At 35.7% G+C, this 14154-nt stretch overlaps 2 protein-coding genes across 2 annotated transcripts; one reads left to right on the top strand and one right to left on the bottom strand.

Moving 5' to 3' along the window:
* The first annotated feature begins 1228 nt into the window (after positions 1–1228).
* LOC111477047 (probable polyamine oxidase 2) lies at positions 1229–6360 on the top strand. Its single transcript, XM_023120994.1, has 10 exons — positions 1229–1799; positions 2461–2576; positions 3118–3206; positions 3299–3412; positions 3578–3665; positions 3801–3886; positions 3968–4070; positions 5109–5206; positions 5292–5721; positions 5801–6360. The coding sequence occupies exons 1-10, from the start codon at positions 1760–1762 to the stop codon at positions 6104–6106; spliced, it is 1470 nt and encodes a 489-aa protein (XP_022976762.1). The 5' UTR covers positions 1229–1759; the 3' UTR covers positions 6107–6360.
* A 1217-nt stretch (positions 6361–7577) lies between these two features.
* On the bottom strand, positions 7578–13822 carry LOC111477020 (protein NPG1-like). The gene is made up of 7 exons (XM_023120948.1): positions 13574–13822; positions 12672–12911; positions 11195–11447; positions 9877–11087; positions 9181–9328; positions 8038–8378; positions 7578–7937 (listed from the first exon to the last, which is right to left on the bottom strand). The coding sequence occupies exons 2-6, from the start codon at positions 12861–12863 to the stop codon at positions 8059–8061; spliced, it is 2124 nt and encodes a 707-aa protein (XP_022976716.1). The 5' UTR covers positions 12864–12911; positions 13574–13822; the 3' UTR covers positions 7578–7937; positions 8038–8058.
* Between the last annotated feature and the right edge of the window lie 332 nt (positions 13823–14154).

Consider the following 14154-nt stretch of genomic DNA (forward strand, 5'->3'; position numbering starts at 1 on the left):
ACTTTGTACAGACACAAAAGTGATGAAAACTTTTCAAAATGACGAGTAATTATTATAATCTTTGATCAACGATCAACTTTTAATCATATCATCGTGATCTAAGTAAACAAAAACAAGTTTATCAATCACCAAATCATGGAGTTTGAGAAGATACCTGAGCTGCCATCATTTTGTGTTTTTTTTGTCTTTTATTAAATAAAATAATAAAAGTGAAAATTGCTATTATTTGTATATTGGCTTTAGAATCAAATTTGTTTTAATCTAATTCATTTTAATATTTTAATTAGTAAGTAAATTATCTATTTTATTTTTAATTAATTATTTTTTTAATTTTGATTTTTTTTTGTCCAACTTTGATTTATTGGACTTAATTAATCATTCTTTAATTTGTCAAAAGTTAAAATAAATATACTAAAACAGTCTCTCAAATAGACCTTTTTTAAAAATGAAAATAAAAATAAATTTAAAAAATGGAGAAATATTTTTTAAAAATTAAAATAAAAATAAATTTAAAAAAATGGAGAAATTGAGCTAAATATTTTGGAAGTCTAATAACAAAACTAATATGAAAATAAAAAATAAAAATATAATTGATGGAAATTTATAATATAGTATAATATTTAAATCAAAATATATTCAAAGGCGAAAAAAGAATATTCTAGAGTCAAAATTTGTTCCCTTTAATAATTATTTTTTTTTTTTTATGTTTCATAGGTCATATCTGACTGATTTTAGTGACAATGACAAATTAAGATATTATAATTTTAAAATAAGTTGAAAATATATAATTTGTTTTTAAAATTTTGAAAAAAAAAAAAAATATATATATATATATATATATATAATTGAAAATTGGATAAAAGTACATTTTTAATAGATAATATTTATTAAAAAATAAAGATTAAATTTAAATTAAATATATAACGAATAAAATGTAAGGGAATATTTTAAACCTATATTTGTTCTTACAATTAATTCATAATTACGGATAATTTCATAATTAAGCCAATTTACAGCTCCGCCTTCTTAAAAACAAGGCTAGGCCTTTCTTCTCCAATCCCACGCGCCAGTTCACAATGCTGTAGCGCGCCGACCGTTTTCAATCAATCAATAATTGCCACGTGTCTTACGTGAACTCACGCGCGTATTAATTACATTGCTGGTTTAGCAAATAGAAAACCACAATTTCTCTCTCTTTCTCGCTATAAATTCAACGATGGGTCTCGTAATTGTGATACGTAGCATCCTCTCAGTGGCTCTAAAAGTGTTTCGCTTTCACGGGAATTCGATTGCCTCCATCTCTCTCTGTCCTCGGATTTTTGTTGGTTGTTTTTTCGATCTGAGGTTCATTTTCTTTGACGGATCGGAGAGATTTGTATTCGTTCGGCAATCGGAGGTAGATCGCGATCGCTTTGTGCAGAATTTGAGCGGACGCTTGAATCGTAATCGTGGATTTATTCGGATTTGATCGATTGGAGTGGGCTGAAGGACGACGAGTTTGGTTGTTTGAGAATTTGGAAAACCGAGGCGCATGAACTGGTTGGGAAAGCTGGGTTTAAACTTGAGCTCTAATTCTAATCACTTCATTACGTGTCTCTTGCTTTTTCTCCTCCATTACTCGCCTCAATTGACTCCTTCTTTGTTTAATTTGGACAATAAATCCATTGATCCCTTATTATTACTGCTTTTGAATCCTGATTTCAATCGTTTTCTTAATAATAAACCGACGACCTAAGTTGATTGCTGCTATCGTTCAAGAATGGAGTCTGGTTCCAGGAGTAATTCCCAACTTCGTAAAGGTCCGGTCCCTCATTTTGTCCTATTTCCGTGTTTCCTATTATCATTTGGTTTTTGTTACTCTTGTTTACGTCTGCTTAAGTAGTTCATGTCGTACAAATTTCGAGAATGCTTGATCAGCTGAAATGGCCAAATGCGGTTTAATTTAGTTTCTGTGCTAGAATAAAACAAAGAAATGGCGATCGATTAGAAAAATGGGGAAATTAGGGTTAGGATCGATCGTTTTGAGGGGCATATCATAAATGTTTGCATGTTATTGTGCTCGATTAAGTTAATTTAAGTGGTTTCTACTCTGATTGTGGTACATTATTGATTTAACTGAATGAGATGCCGTAGTGCAATCATCGCGATCTCAGAACTGTATGTTTCTCAATGAAGGAAAATAGTGTTAATCATTATGCAATTGCTTCGAAAGAAAACTTCAGGATAACCATACTAGTGATCGAAAGAAGGTGAAATAGGATGCAAAATTTCAGTGTTTTCTGGTATATTTTGTCCCTAGATGTCGGAACAATTTACGATTCCAGTTTGACTTGTTAATATGTTTGTCTGCACCTATGTTATAGCTTTTGTGAGGATCTTTTTTATATTCCTGTTGTGTAGACTGCAAATATTTATATAACCCAAAATATGTGTGCTCATACTAGAATCTGTTTGATGCAGCTGTTTGCAATTCAAGTCCTGGGAAAAGACAGGTGAGATCACCTTCTGTGATTGTCATTGGTGGTGGCATTGCTGGAGTAGCTGCTGCTCGTGCTCTTCATGATGCCTCCTTTCAGGTATGCGCAAAAACGAACGAAAGAAAAATAATACTGTCACAAGCTATGATAAAACCAGCTACCTAATGTTGCGTTACCAAAATATGCTTTTTGTTTCTACTGTATGCCGACATCACATGGGTACCCGAAAGAAACTAAAAACTAAAACCCCTTACCGATGCCTATGACTTATTAGCTAGAAGATAATGTCAGTGATTCTTGAAAGCCGTACAAATAACTGGTGATATAGAAATATGATGTCATTTGGGAGACTGCTTAGACCTTTTGCCCTTCTAAATGGATCTCCCTGAAATCAGGAAAAACAAGTTTGCAGATATTCTAATGTTCCATCCGTATCTTTAAAAACGAATAGTTAACTGGTGGCAGAAGCTTGACGTTAAATGTCTGCTACAGTCTCCAACCAAGCTTGGTGAAGGGGAAGGATAGGAGGCCAATTTATTGACTGGTTTAAGAAAACTGGAGAAATTAGATTACTTGTTTTGGTGTTTTCTTTCAATTTTTTTACGTTCAAGTTGATAAATTTTTTATTTTCATTGAACAGGTTCTCTTGTTAGAAGCACGGGATAGACTTGGTGGTCGCATACATACGAATTATTCATTTGGTTTTCCTGTTGACCTCGGTGCTTCGTGGTAAACTTGTTATTTTATTGTCATTTTTCTAGAGAAACTAACATTCGTCACCCACATTTATGTTCTAATATCAGTCTTCTGTTGATTTTCAGGTTACATGGGGTATGCAAAGAAAATCCGTTGGCTCCCTTAATTAGCAAATTGGGATTACCCTTGTACCGTACCAGTGAGGACAACTCTGTATTATATGACCACGACTTAGAGAGGTGAATGCGCTACATATGAAACATGTAGTCACAAATATAATTGTTATGGGTCTTTCTTGTTTTTATTTTTGTACCCTTAACGAACATATACGTTTCATTATTACAGTTTATTACTATGGTTGTTGTTATGTGTGAATATAGTTATAAATCTGATGCGTTTGTCAGTTATGCACTCTTTGATATGGAAGGGAAACAAGTTCCTCAAGAACTAGTGAAAAAAGTTGGAAAAGTATTTGAGGCCATCTTAGAAGAGGTAGTTCATCCTTAGAAATCAACTTCGAAGTCTGAAGTTCCTAATTTACTTAATTTTTTTTTATTGAAATTTTATTTTTTGTTCCTTTTGGTTCTGTGGCAACTTTTCTGAGTTGATCTCCTATGCTTTATACAGGCGGATAAAGTAAGAGATGAGTACACTGAGGACATGACTATAACCCGTGCATTCTCAATTGTTTTTGAAAGAAGACCAGAATTGAAGTATGCTCTTTCTCCCGTTGTTATTTTAGTCTTTATTCTTCTTTCATTTCAACTGTAATTGATAAATATCCATAAACACAGGATGGATGGGCTTGCCCACAAGGTTCTTCAGTGGTATCTCTGTAGGATGGAAGGATGGTTTGCTGCAGATGCCAATACTATCTCACTAAAATGTTGGGATCAGGTATTCTTTATTAGAGTCTTCATGATCCTTTTTTTTTTTTTTTTATTTTAATAATCCAATGATTTTTCTATCTTACTATGTTGGAGGACACTTTAGTGATCACCGAATAGCAATGAATGTTTGCTTTTGCAATCTATTGTCATTAACTTATGGAAGCTGAAAGTTTAGTTTGTGATACTTATATGTTTGAATGATATTGGCTACAGTAGTGTAGTTGCAAGTTCAATTGATCTCTAGATTCAAAATACATTCATAACAATTAACAAAAATGTAGTGAATAAAGTTGGACGATCTTTCTAGCTCTGGAAGTGATATGTATGGCATGATATTCATCCTGCACCAATGAAGCTGTACAATTAGGTAATTCTATATCAGGAAATGTGAGATCCCACATTGGATGGGGAGGAGAAAAAACGCCATTTATAAGGGTGTTGAACAAAACACCATTTTATAAGGGTGTGGAAACCTCTCCCTAGCAGACATGTTTTAAAAACCTTGAAGGGTAGTCCGAAAGGAAAAGCCAAAGAGGACGATATCTGCTAGCGGTGGGCTTAGGCTATTACAAATGGTATTAGAGCTAGACACCGGGTGATGTGCCAGTGAGGAGGTTGAGCCCCGAAGGGGGGTGGACACAAGGCGGTGTGCCAACAAGGACGCTGGGTCCCGAAGGGGGATGGATTGATGGGTCCCACGTTGGCTGGGGAGGAAAACAAAACACCCTTTACAAGGGTATGGAAACCTCTCCCTAGCATACGCGTTTTAAAAACCTTGAGGGGAAGCTTGAAGGTTTAAGCCCAATGAGGACCATCTGCCAACAATGGGTTTGGGTCGTTACAGGAAAAGATAATAAAGAAAGATAGATACTACCCAACCTAACCAAAAGGTCAAACGTTTGAATCCTCACCTCAATGTAAAAGATAAAATCATTTCCAAGAGTTAACTTTTAAGATTAGTTCCCTTAAGAATGATTGTGTTTTTTCATGCTTTATTTTCTTTAATCTTTTCCCAGTTTTTAAAAATGTCGTTCTGATTGTCCAGGAAGAGCTGCTGCCTGGAGGTCATGGGCTAATGGTAAGGGGTTACCTTCCTGTTATCAACACTCTTGCTAAGGGTCTTGATATACGTTTAGGCCACAGGTAAACTTTGTTCTCTACTTTTTTTTTTCTTATGATTTGTGTTTCGACCAAGACCTGAGCTTTTTGTTTCTTCCTTGATTCTCAGGGTTTCAAAAGTTGTCAGACGATATAACGAAATTAAGGTCACGGTCGAAGACGGGACAACATTCGTTGCTGATGCTGCTATTGTTGCCGTCCCTCTTGGGGTGCTCAAAGCTAATACCATAAAGTTTGAGCCTAAGCTCCCAGACTGGAAGGAATCCGCCATATCTGACCTAGGAGTAGGAGTAGAGAATAAAATAATACTGCATTTTGAACATGTTTTTTGGCCGAATGTAGAGTTTCTAGGAGTGGTTGCGGAAACAACATATGAATGCAGCTACTTTCTCAATCTACACAAGGCCACTGGTCATTCGGTTCTCGTTTACATGCCCGCTGGGCAGCTGGCCGAAGACATCGAGAAATTGTCCGATGAAGCAGCTGCAAATTTTGCCTTTACACAACTCAAGAAAATTCTTCCTGATGCTTCTGAACCGGTAAAATCTTTTCTTTTGAATGTTCAAATAAAAAAACTATTTGGAACTAGAAAAACTCATCACATCCCTCAATTTGCAGATCAATTTCCTTGTTTCCCGATGGGGTTCGGATGTCGACACACTTGGATCGTACAGTTATGACATAGTTGGGAAGCCCCATGATCTGTATGAGAAGTTGAGAATCCCCATTGACAACATATTCTTTGCTGGGGAGGCAACAAGCACAAGTTTCCCAGGGTCTGTGCACGGTGCATTCGCAACTGGTGTAATGGCTGCCGAGGACTGCAGAATGCGTGTACTCGAGCGTTATGGAGAACTCGACATATTCCGGCCAGTTCTAGCTGAGCAGCCAGTATCAGTACCGCTGCTGATATCCCGTCTGTAAGTTGTTCCTTCAACATGTTCGTTTGACATTGATTGATGGGTTTGGCTGCTTTTTACATGGATCAATCAGTCAGTGTTTTGGTCAAATGTTCTTATGATTTGGGTAGCAGTGGTTAGCAATATGGTTATAGTGTAGCGTTGTCTCCTTGATGTGAAAGAATGTTTCAACTACCTAACATTTTTACTGAATATGATGAATAATAAAGTTTTTGCGTTTAGTTATAATATATGAGGCAGGCAATCAATTATTGATTAGGAACAATTTCTGATTCTTCTTCCACAACTTTTATCATGTGGAGGCTGTCACTATAATAATTGCTTCCCATGTTGGCTGTTGGCTGTTGGCTGTTGGCTGTTCGCATATGGCTTCTTGACAAAAAGCATTATTGGCCCTCTCAGCTGTTGAAAGGTCAGATTTTGAATATGTAATCGCTATGGAAGCAAAATTCAATCAGAGTTCAAATTGGAATAGACAATTTGTTGGACAATGTTTCTTTTGAATATCAATTTTTTATTTTCAATCAACCATATGGGGATATCCATAAGTATCTTTGTATGAGGTAACTATTTACATAAGTATCTTTGTAGTGATTTATGAGTCATAATAAGGTAAACTGTACTATCTTTTTACCGTTCACTTCAACTATATAATATGTAAAATTTAGAATTATTATCTTTTAACCGCTCAAGATGCACTCAATATCCCCCAACTTAATACTAGCTTAACGAAGAGCTGACGACTAAACAATTATCTCCCAACGTGAATCCAATGGCATGTCAATGCTTTTTTTTTTTTAAATTAATTACATGGCAAATAAGTTAGATAAACAATTAAAAAAAGAAAATGCTAAAATATTTAAAATGTCTAGAACTCTACAATATATGATATGGTTCATTTTGACCATAAGCTCTGTGGCTTTGCTTTGAGCTTTCTCTAAAAGGATTACTTTTGAGTACAAGCTCTTATGACTTTTCTTTAAGTTTTTCCACTTTATACTAATAGAGATAGTATTTCTTAATTATAAACACATGATCATTTCTTAAATCAACCGATTCATCATCTTCAATAGACTCATAAGTCAATTTTCATACATAAAAAAGGAAAGGAATTTTCAGTTTTGGATGTAATTTCAAAAAGTTTGGTTTCTTTTTCCAAATCTTCCATTTAATTTGGGGAATGATTTTCCAGTGAAATTTAAACCTCAACGACTAAAATGTCTTTAAAACTCCAGGGATCAAATGTAGAGGTTAGCTCTAAAACCCGAGGGCTAGAAGTACATTTTATCCCAATATATTTAACGAGCATGATACAAATTATTAATTGGTCTATTTAAATCAGAAACAAAAATAAAAATTGAAAAAAGAGAGTTAAAAAAAATTCAAGGGATACAAAAGTAGATGACAGATTCCACAAATGGTTGAAAGGTTAAAGAGAAATATTGAGTAATCCTGAGAGTTTTGGAGGGGTTGGATTAGAAAAAAATTTCGTACATCACAACAAATAAACATTAAAAAAGGTATAATTCCTCTAACTAATATTGCTCAGTTACAAGAATAAATATACATTGTTGAGCAAGCATGGTAAAAAAAACAAACAATCAATTTTTGAAAAATATCCACCAACTCATCACTCTACAAATTCATCCTTTCTAACTTCAAATTTATATAGTTTTGACACAGATTTTTCTTTTATCTTATTAAACTTATAGATTAAGTTTGTTCGGTTACAACTTACAGGGTAGTTCTTCCACATTTTCGCCAGGTGCCTTCTTTTCGGTCCCGAAGAAAATGCATGCTAAATCCCTTAGCAGAGCCAGTTTGAAGTGATCGTCCTGTATCGACGAAGAACGATATGTTGGAAAAGTAAGTTATAGAACTTGATTAATCTAAAATGCGTTTATTCACGAAGGAAAATTGATGAAAACAGAGGACCTTCAATAAATTAATGACTGATTAGAGAACACTGCTGAAGCTTTCAATGGGATCTGATTCTTCAAGCATGGCGGCTGCCTGGAAGCAGTCTACAGCATCAGCCATTCGTCCTTCGTCCCTATGAATGACCCCCAAGTAAAACCAAGCCTTACGGTTGGTCGGATCTAATCTCAATGCATCCGAAAGTAAGCTTCTCGCTATAGGCAATGCGTCCGGGCCCGCTTTTGACCAAAGAGCACCAATCAAAACCTTGCAAGGAACGTAAGTCGGTTCGAGTAGGATAGCATTTATATAAGCAGCTAGAGCTTCTTGTATTTTCTCACTTCCTTCACACATTAGACCTGATGGAACAGCAGAAGTGATGAACATTCAGCAGCAAAGAAGTCATTTATGCCAAAGCATGCATAGAGATGGGACATAGGGCATAGACGCATGTAACATACCAATTAACATCAGATAACATTTTAAATCTTGAAAAAGAGGGAAATTTACATTCATTCACGATATATACATATATATATTATGTAAATCCTGGCGAGTATTAAAGGGAGGAACATGCACAAAGCCATGACTCATAGTACTTTGAAGTGGCAAAGAAGACAAAAGGAGAAGGAATTCTGCAGAGCAACAAAAAAACTATCGAATTTGCCAAGAGTCATTAAGTTTTCATGAGACTGACTAAACAGGAGATCATGGAACACAGCGAGACAGACACATTCGATGAAAAAATCCTACTACTTGCACTAATATGGTCCGTTCGATTGTCAGATAAACGACTGCCAGTGAGAGCAGTCTTCAGCTATGTCTAAACTATGAAGTTGAACCCAGGTTGGCAACATGAATAGACCAAGTATGAAAAGAACCAAGTCCAGCAACTATTTAAGAGAATTTGAAGTAATTAACAGTTTTCCAGATCAAGATCCAGACAGAATGGTTGATGGATAACCTTGAAGGACAGAGACAGGCAATTTATGAAAGAGATCCTTTCCTAATAAATTTTCAATTTTTTTTTACATAATAATTGAAGACGTAAATAATCTTTCAGTAGCAGGCAAGCAGTGTAAGGTACAATAAAACCCAATTTGAAGAGTAGAAAATAATATATGCATTATTCATGTAGAAAATAAAATATCCAGATCTTGCCTTCAGTGTGTAGTACTTCTGGGGAGAACTCTTTCAGCTCCTTTGCTTTTCCTAGACATATCTCTGCATCTTTCCAATGTGAAAGACTGGAGTATAAATTGGCTAGACCATTCCAAACTTCAAATTCATTCACTTTATCATCTTCAACCTATTATCAAGGCAGGAAGTGGATCATATATGCGTACAAAATATATTGTCTCAGAATGTTACCTTCTATTTAGACCAAGAAAAATGGAAAGATCAGAGAAAAAGGTGCAAAAAAAGTACAATTGCAGATTTCCTGTTATTCTATTTTACAACTTCTAGAAGTTTTTTCTTTTTGATGATATATATATATATATATATATATTGTGAATATAGACAACTTCTATAAGTGAACTCAGTAGAATTTGACTAGTCATATTTTACATCGTTAAGGTGAGGCAGTCGTGATAGATTCAAAGAGGCTCCAGCTCCATGCCAAAACCACAGTGCCCAATAACAAGTTTTCACGTGAATGGCAAGGTAGAACAATTTTTTTAGTCCAAGTTGAACAATTTGGACATACCAATAGTTTATAAGATAGCAACTCATATTTTACAGTTAAAACCAGCAACAAGTGACTGAAATTTTCTATTTTAAAACGTATTTGAACTAATAATAATAATAAATCAATAAGTAAATAAAAAGAAAATTATAAAGAGTCCAAGTTCTAACCTGAGGGACAATTCTGAGATGCCCAAACGATTTCTTTTGCGCTTGAACTAACGCAAGAAGATAACGATAAGTTTCAATAGCATCCATATGTAATGATTGAGAGACCTTCAGCTTTGCCTTGAGTCTAAGCAGTGGTCCTTGTTCCCATTTTGTGGTCTCATCCATTGCAGCATCAGTGACCACTTCAGCCTCTGAAAATCTCTTTTGGGCAGACAAAACAAGAGCAAGCAACTGCCAGCCTTTTAAGACAGAGCCACCTGTTTCATCAATGAACTTCTTTGCATATTGCAAAGCAGCATTCAAATTCCGATATTCTGAATATTGTACTCCTAACTCAAGCATCAAATCTAAGTTATTTCTCTCCAGACCACTTGCTGCCTCAAGAGATTTCAATGCGTCTGACTGAAGACGAGACCTCTCTAAGTCAGAGGAAGACATTTTGGCTTGCTTTCCCAAACAAAGGCCTAGCAAGCGAAGACCCACACCCCTTAAATGCTCTTCGTTTTCTACACAATTGTTCAGTGCTCGCTGGGCATAACCAACACCTTCGGCAGAGAGAAAAGGATCCTCACTACAAACCTTGGCAGCCAATAATAAGGCTGCCACATCATCTGGTTTTTCGTGTTTGTGTAGACACTTTCTCAGAAGATTTAAGGCAACTTTATTCTGTCCGGCTGCACAATAGCAAAGAGCTAAAGACTTCCAACGATCTACGCGGTGATATACTCCAGGCATGACCTCTTCAAGTTGTTTTGCTAAAACAGAAGTCTGGCTGCATGTGGATAGAGCAAATATTAGGTGCTCCATCACTGATGGATCCCACTTTATCTTACAAAGGTAACATTTCTTCACAAGAAGCATTAAAAGTAGAATTGCTTCTTCCAAATTATTTTTCGGTACATATGAACCTTCAAGTTGAACAGCTAAACTAGGAGGACCAGCCTCTACTCCACTGTAAAGCAAAAACACAGCAAATCCTTTCTGGATCCTAGCACAGCTTTCATTATTGAGGTTCCATTGGCTTAAGAGGGCACGCCTATAGGCAGATACTGCTTCCTGGAAACAGCCAGCCTGCTTCCATAGCTCAGGGAGGAGTTCTACAGCCTGACTGACAGTCTCTTGCAATCTACCATCCACTTGCGCATCAGGAATTCCTTGTTGGAATATCTTTTCTACGGCATCAAGGACACTCGTACACTCATCAGCAGCCTCTGAAAGTCCCATATGATAAATTACAGTTTGAGATGCACATTTAAAGAGAGTAAGAAAAATAATAGATTTATATCATCATTAACATTAGATTAGTCCCTGTAGTTACCATTTACCCTCCCTAGCTTCTGTAGAGACTTCACTTTTAAATATATGGCTTCAAGCACCAGGCTTGCAGCATGTTGTGAAACTGCCTGTTGAGATTCAGGGCGTGAACGTCCTTTTTTTGGAGGAGTCTTCTCAGCAATGGAAGGCTGTAATCGCTGAATAGCTGCTTGGAGATCAATACCATCAAACACACGTAGAGCACCTTCAACATTGCCTCTCTGATATTCCAACTTCCCAAGAAGGGCTCTGGCTTCCTGCAATCATTTTTTATGCAAAAGATTCATCAAGTTCTATGTTTATAAGCTGCAGAATCTTGAACAGATTGACTCCCAAGAAAATGGTAGTATGAAAGTAGGATGCATTACAGAGATCACTTCGGTCTCTTCTTTGTCCATTCATTGGTAGACTCCACAAGTTTGAAGGGGTTACAATTAGAGCACTATCATGTAATCGAAATAATTTTAATGACCCCCCAGAAAAATGGTAGTATGAAAGTAGGATGCATTACAACGATCACTTCAATCCCTTCTTGATCCATTCATTGGTGGACTTCCCACATTCGAAGGGGTTAAACAATTAGAGAACTCTCACGTAATTAAAGTATTCTAATTGTGATTTTGGATTATTCATCAAACCAATTTCTGAAGTTTATGATTACAATTTTGAGGAAAATGGAAAGGCCATCTTAGGTATTGGCGTCACCGTTTCTACAAACTAATTATTCAAGTGAATCATATACTATTGAAAAACTGAAAATAGAATCGTGAACACAACAAATAGCAACTAACACAGAAGACAATAACACTGACATCATGTTACTTGACTTTTTCAACACATTTCATCTCTATAGTTATAGACATAAATAAAATTTATTCAGATTCCTATTAAAAAAATTTACATTGATTGACTAAAATAAAATTTGCGACTCCTACATTTACCATCTAAGAACCAAAAGATTATATCTCACAAGAACTTCCACTTCATATGCGCCCTTTTTTTAAAAGTTTGACTTCTTTTTTGTTGTCCTCATGTTAGTAGGCCTGTTTTTTCTGTGGGTCTTCTTTGTACTTTCACTAATCTTATTCTAATAGGGACATATAGAATAGAACTTTACAATCATAGAATCCTAGGTAATCTTTGGGGGTTTTAATTTCACAGCAAAAACAGCCTCCAACAATTTTTGGGTGGAGATATCAAAAATAACAATTATACGCAGGAAGAAACATGTGGACACTTGTTCGATTATTGGCAGAACTTAAGGAAGAAAGCAGGAAAGATTTCCCTACCCTGAAGACAGCAAATGTTCAAACATGTGGCGAAATTCAAGGAAAATTTAAATTTCCAATTCCTATTTCATTTTTCCTTCTTGTTCAAAAAAGTCTTCAATGGCACACTACACTGGTTATAACAGCCTGAAGCATGAGACAGAAATTCAAGTTCATTTCAACAATAATGTCTTTATAGTGTTATAAACAAACCTCTAAATTGAGGGATAACCCTTCCCGTAATGAAGATTCTGCCTCTTGGATATTTCCCTCATCGAGCTTTGCTTCTACTTCTGTAGTTTTTATGCATACCCCATTTGCACAGAATTCTCGGACAACTATTCCTTCATCAGATTCACCAGACTCCATGGCTGGCTCCCTATCATCTTCATCGACAGTTGACATTATAAATTCTACTTTCTTCAATTCCCTTCATGAATTTACTTCTTCCAACTGCCATAAAATTAGTGATGCAGATCTCAAAAACCACATAAATCTTGGCAATGGAATCAATCTTGAAAAGGCGAAAACATTTAACTTATCTCAAACGTCATAACAAGAGAAGATAGACATTCAGAAACTTTATTAAAAGAAAAAACGGATCATCTCTCACGCAGAAACAGAATTGATTCATGACCTTTTTTTATAGCGAACGCTTGGCTGGGAAAGGGAAATCCATATCCGGAGCTAAAACTATCAAAATCTTAGATTTTCACTTTATGTACTAGAACAACAAACATAAATACGAATAAAGCACTTGTTCTCTGATGACGCCAATCAATAGAGGACATAGCGAGACATCTGATCCTTTTCCTTTTCAGTATATTCCCAGCAATGAAACAGTGCATTCAAATGCACATTAGCATCATACTCTTGTCACGTAAATAAAAATACTCGGATCTAAAACTATTGAGAAAGAGAAGATACGGAAGTGTACGTTCCTTCTTTCGTTTTGATGCCAAGAAAATAAAGGAAAAAATATTGGACAGAAGGATCAAAGCAGCAAGATCGAAAATTGTCGTCTACTTTTTCGTGCTCAATTTCCGAGTCAAAGCTTTGATATTCTACATTGAATTTCCAAGAACAACCTAACACATAAAGTTACCGAATCTTACCGGAGAAATTGAGGAGCTAACATCAATGGATGCTTGCTTGAAAGGGATCATTGGCGACGAACAAGAAGCTGAAAACTTGGCATTTGAGATCGAAAATTTGGCCGGAAACCGACGAGTACGGTGGCGGATCAATTACACAATTTACAACAGCTTGGAGAAAATTAAGGCTCGCAAAATTTGCCTCCGAGAAACAAAGCGAGCAAACGAGATCTATATTTTGTTTTGTAATTTAATTTTGGCGTCCAACAATTTCTCTTCTTTTCTTTTTTTTTTTTAAAAAAGGAAAAAGCATTTAATTTAAATCTAACGTTGAAAACACGTGGTACATCTTCTATGATTCCAAAGCCCATGTACGTAAACAGACACTTCTTAATGGGCCTTTAAAATAAGGCCCAACTTTCGAGTTCAAAACAGTTAGTTAGAACGCTGGACTATTTATGGGCCGACATAATTTGGCCCAATTGTTAAGTTATTGGTAACTGGGCCACTTAATGGGCCTGCATAATTTGGGCCAGACTGTGGAGTTCAGATTTACGGTTATTACGTAATTTTGGTCTCTTTTTTTTTTTTTTTTTTTTTAA

The sequence above is a fragment of the Cucurbita maxima genome, unplaced genomic scaffold, assembly GCF_002738345.1.
Source record: "Cucurbita maxima cultivar Rimu unplaced genomic scaffold, Cmax_1.0 Cma_Scf00003, whole genome shotgun sequence".
NCBI lineage: Eukaryota > Viridiplantae > Streptophyta > Magnoliopsida > Cucurbitales > Cucurbitaceae > Cucurbita > Cucurbita maxima.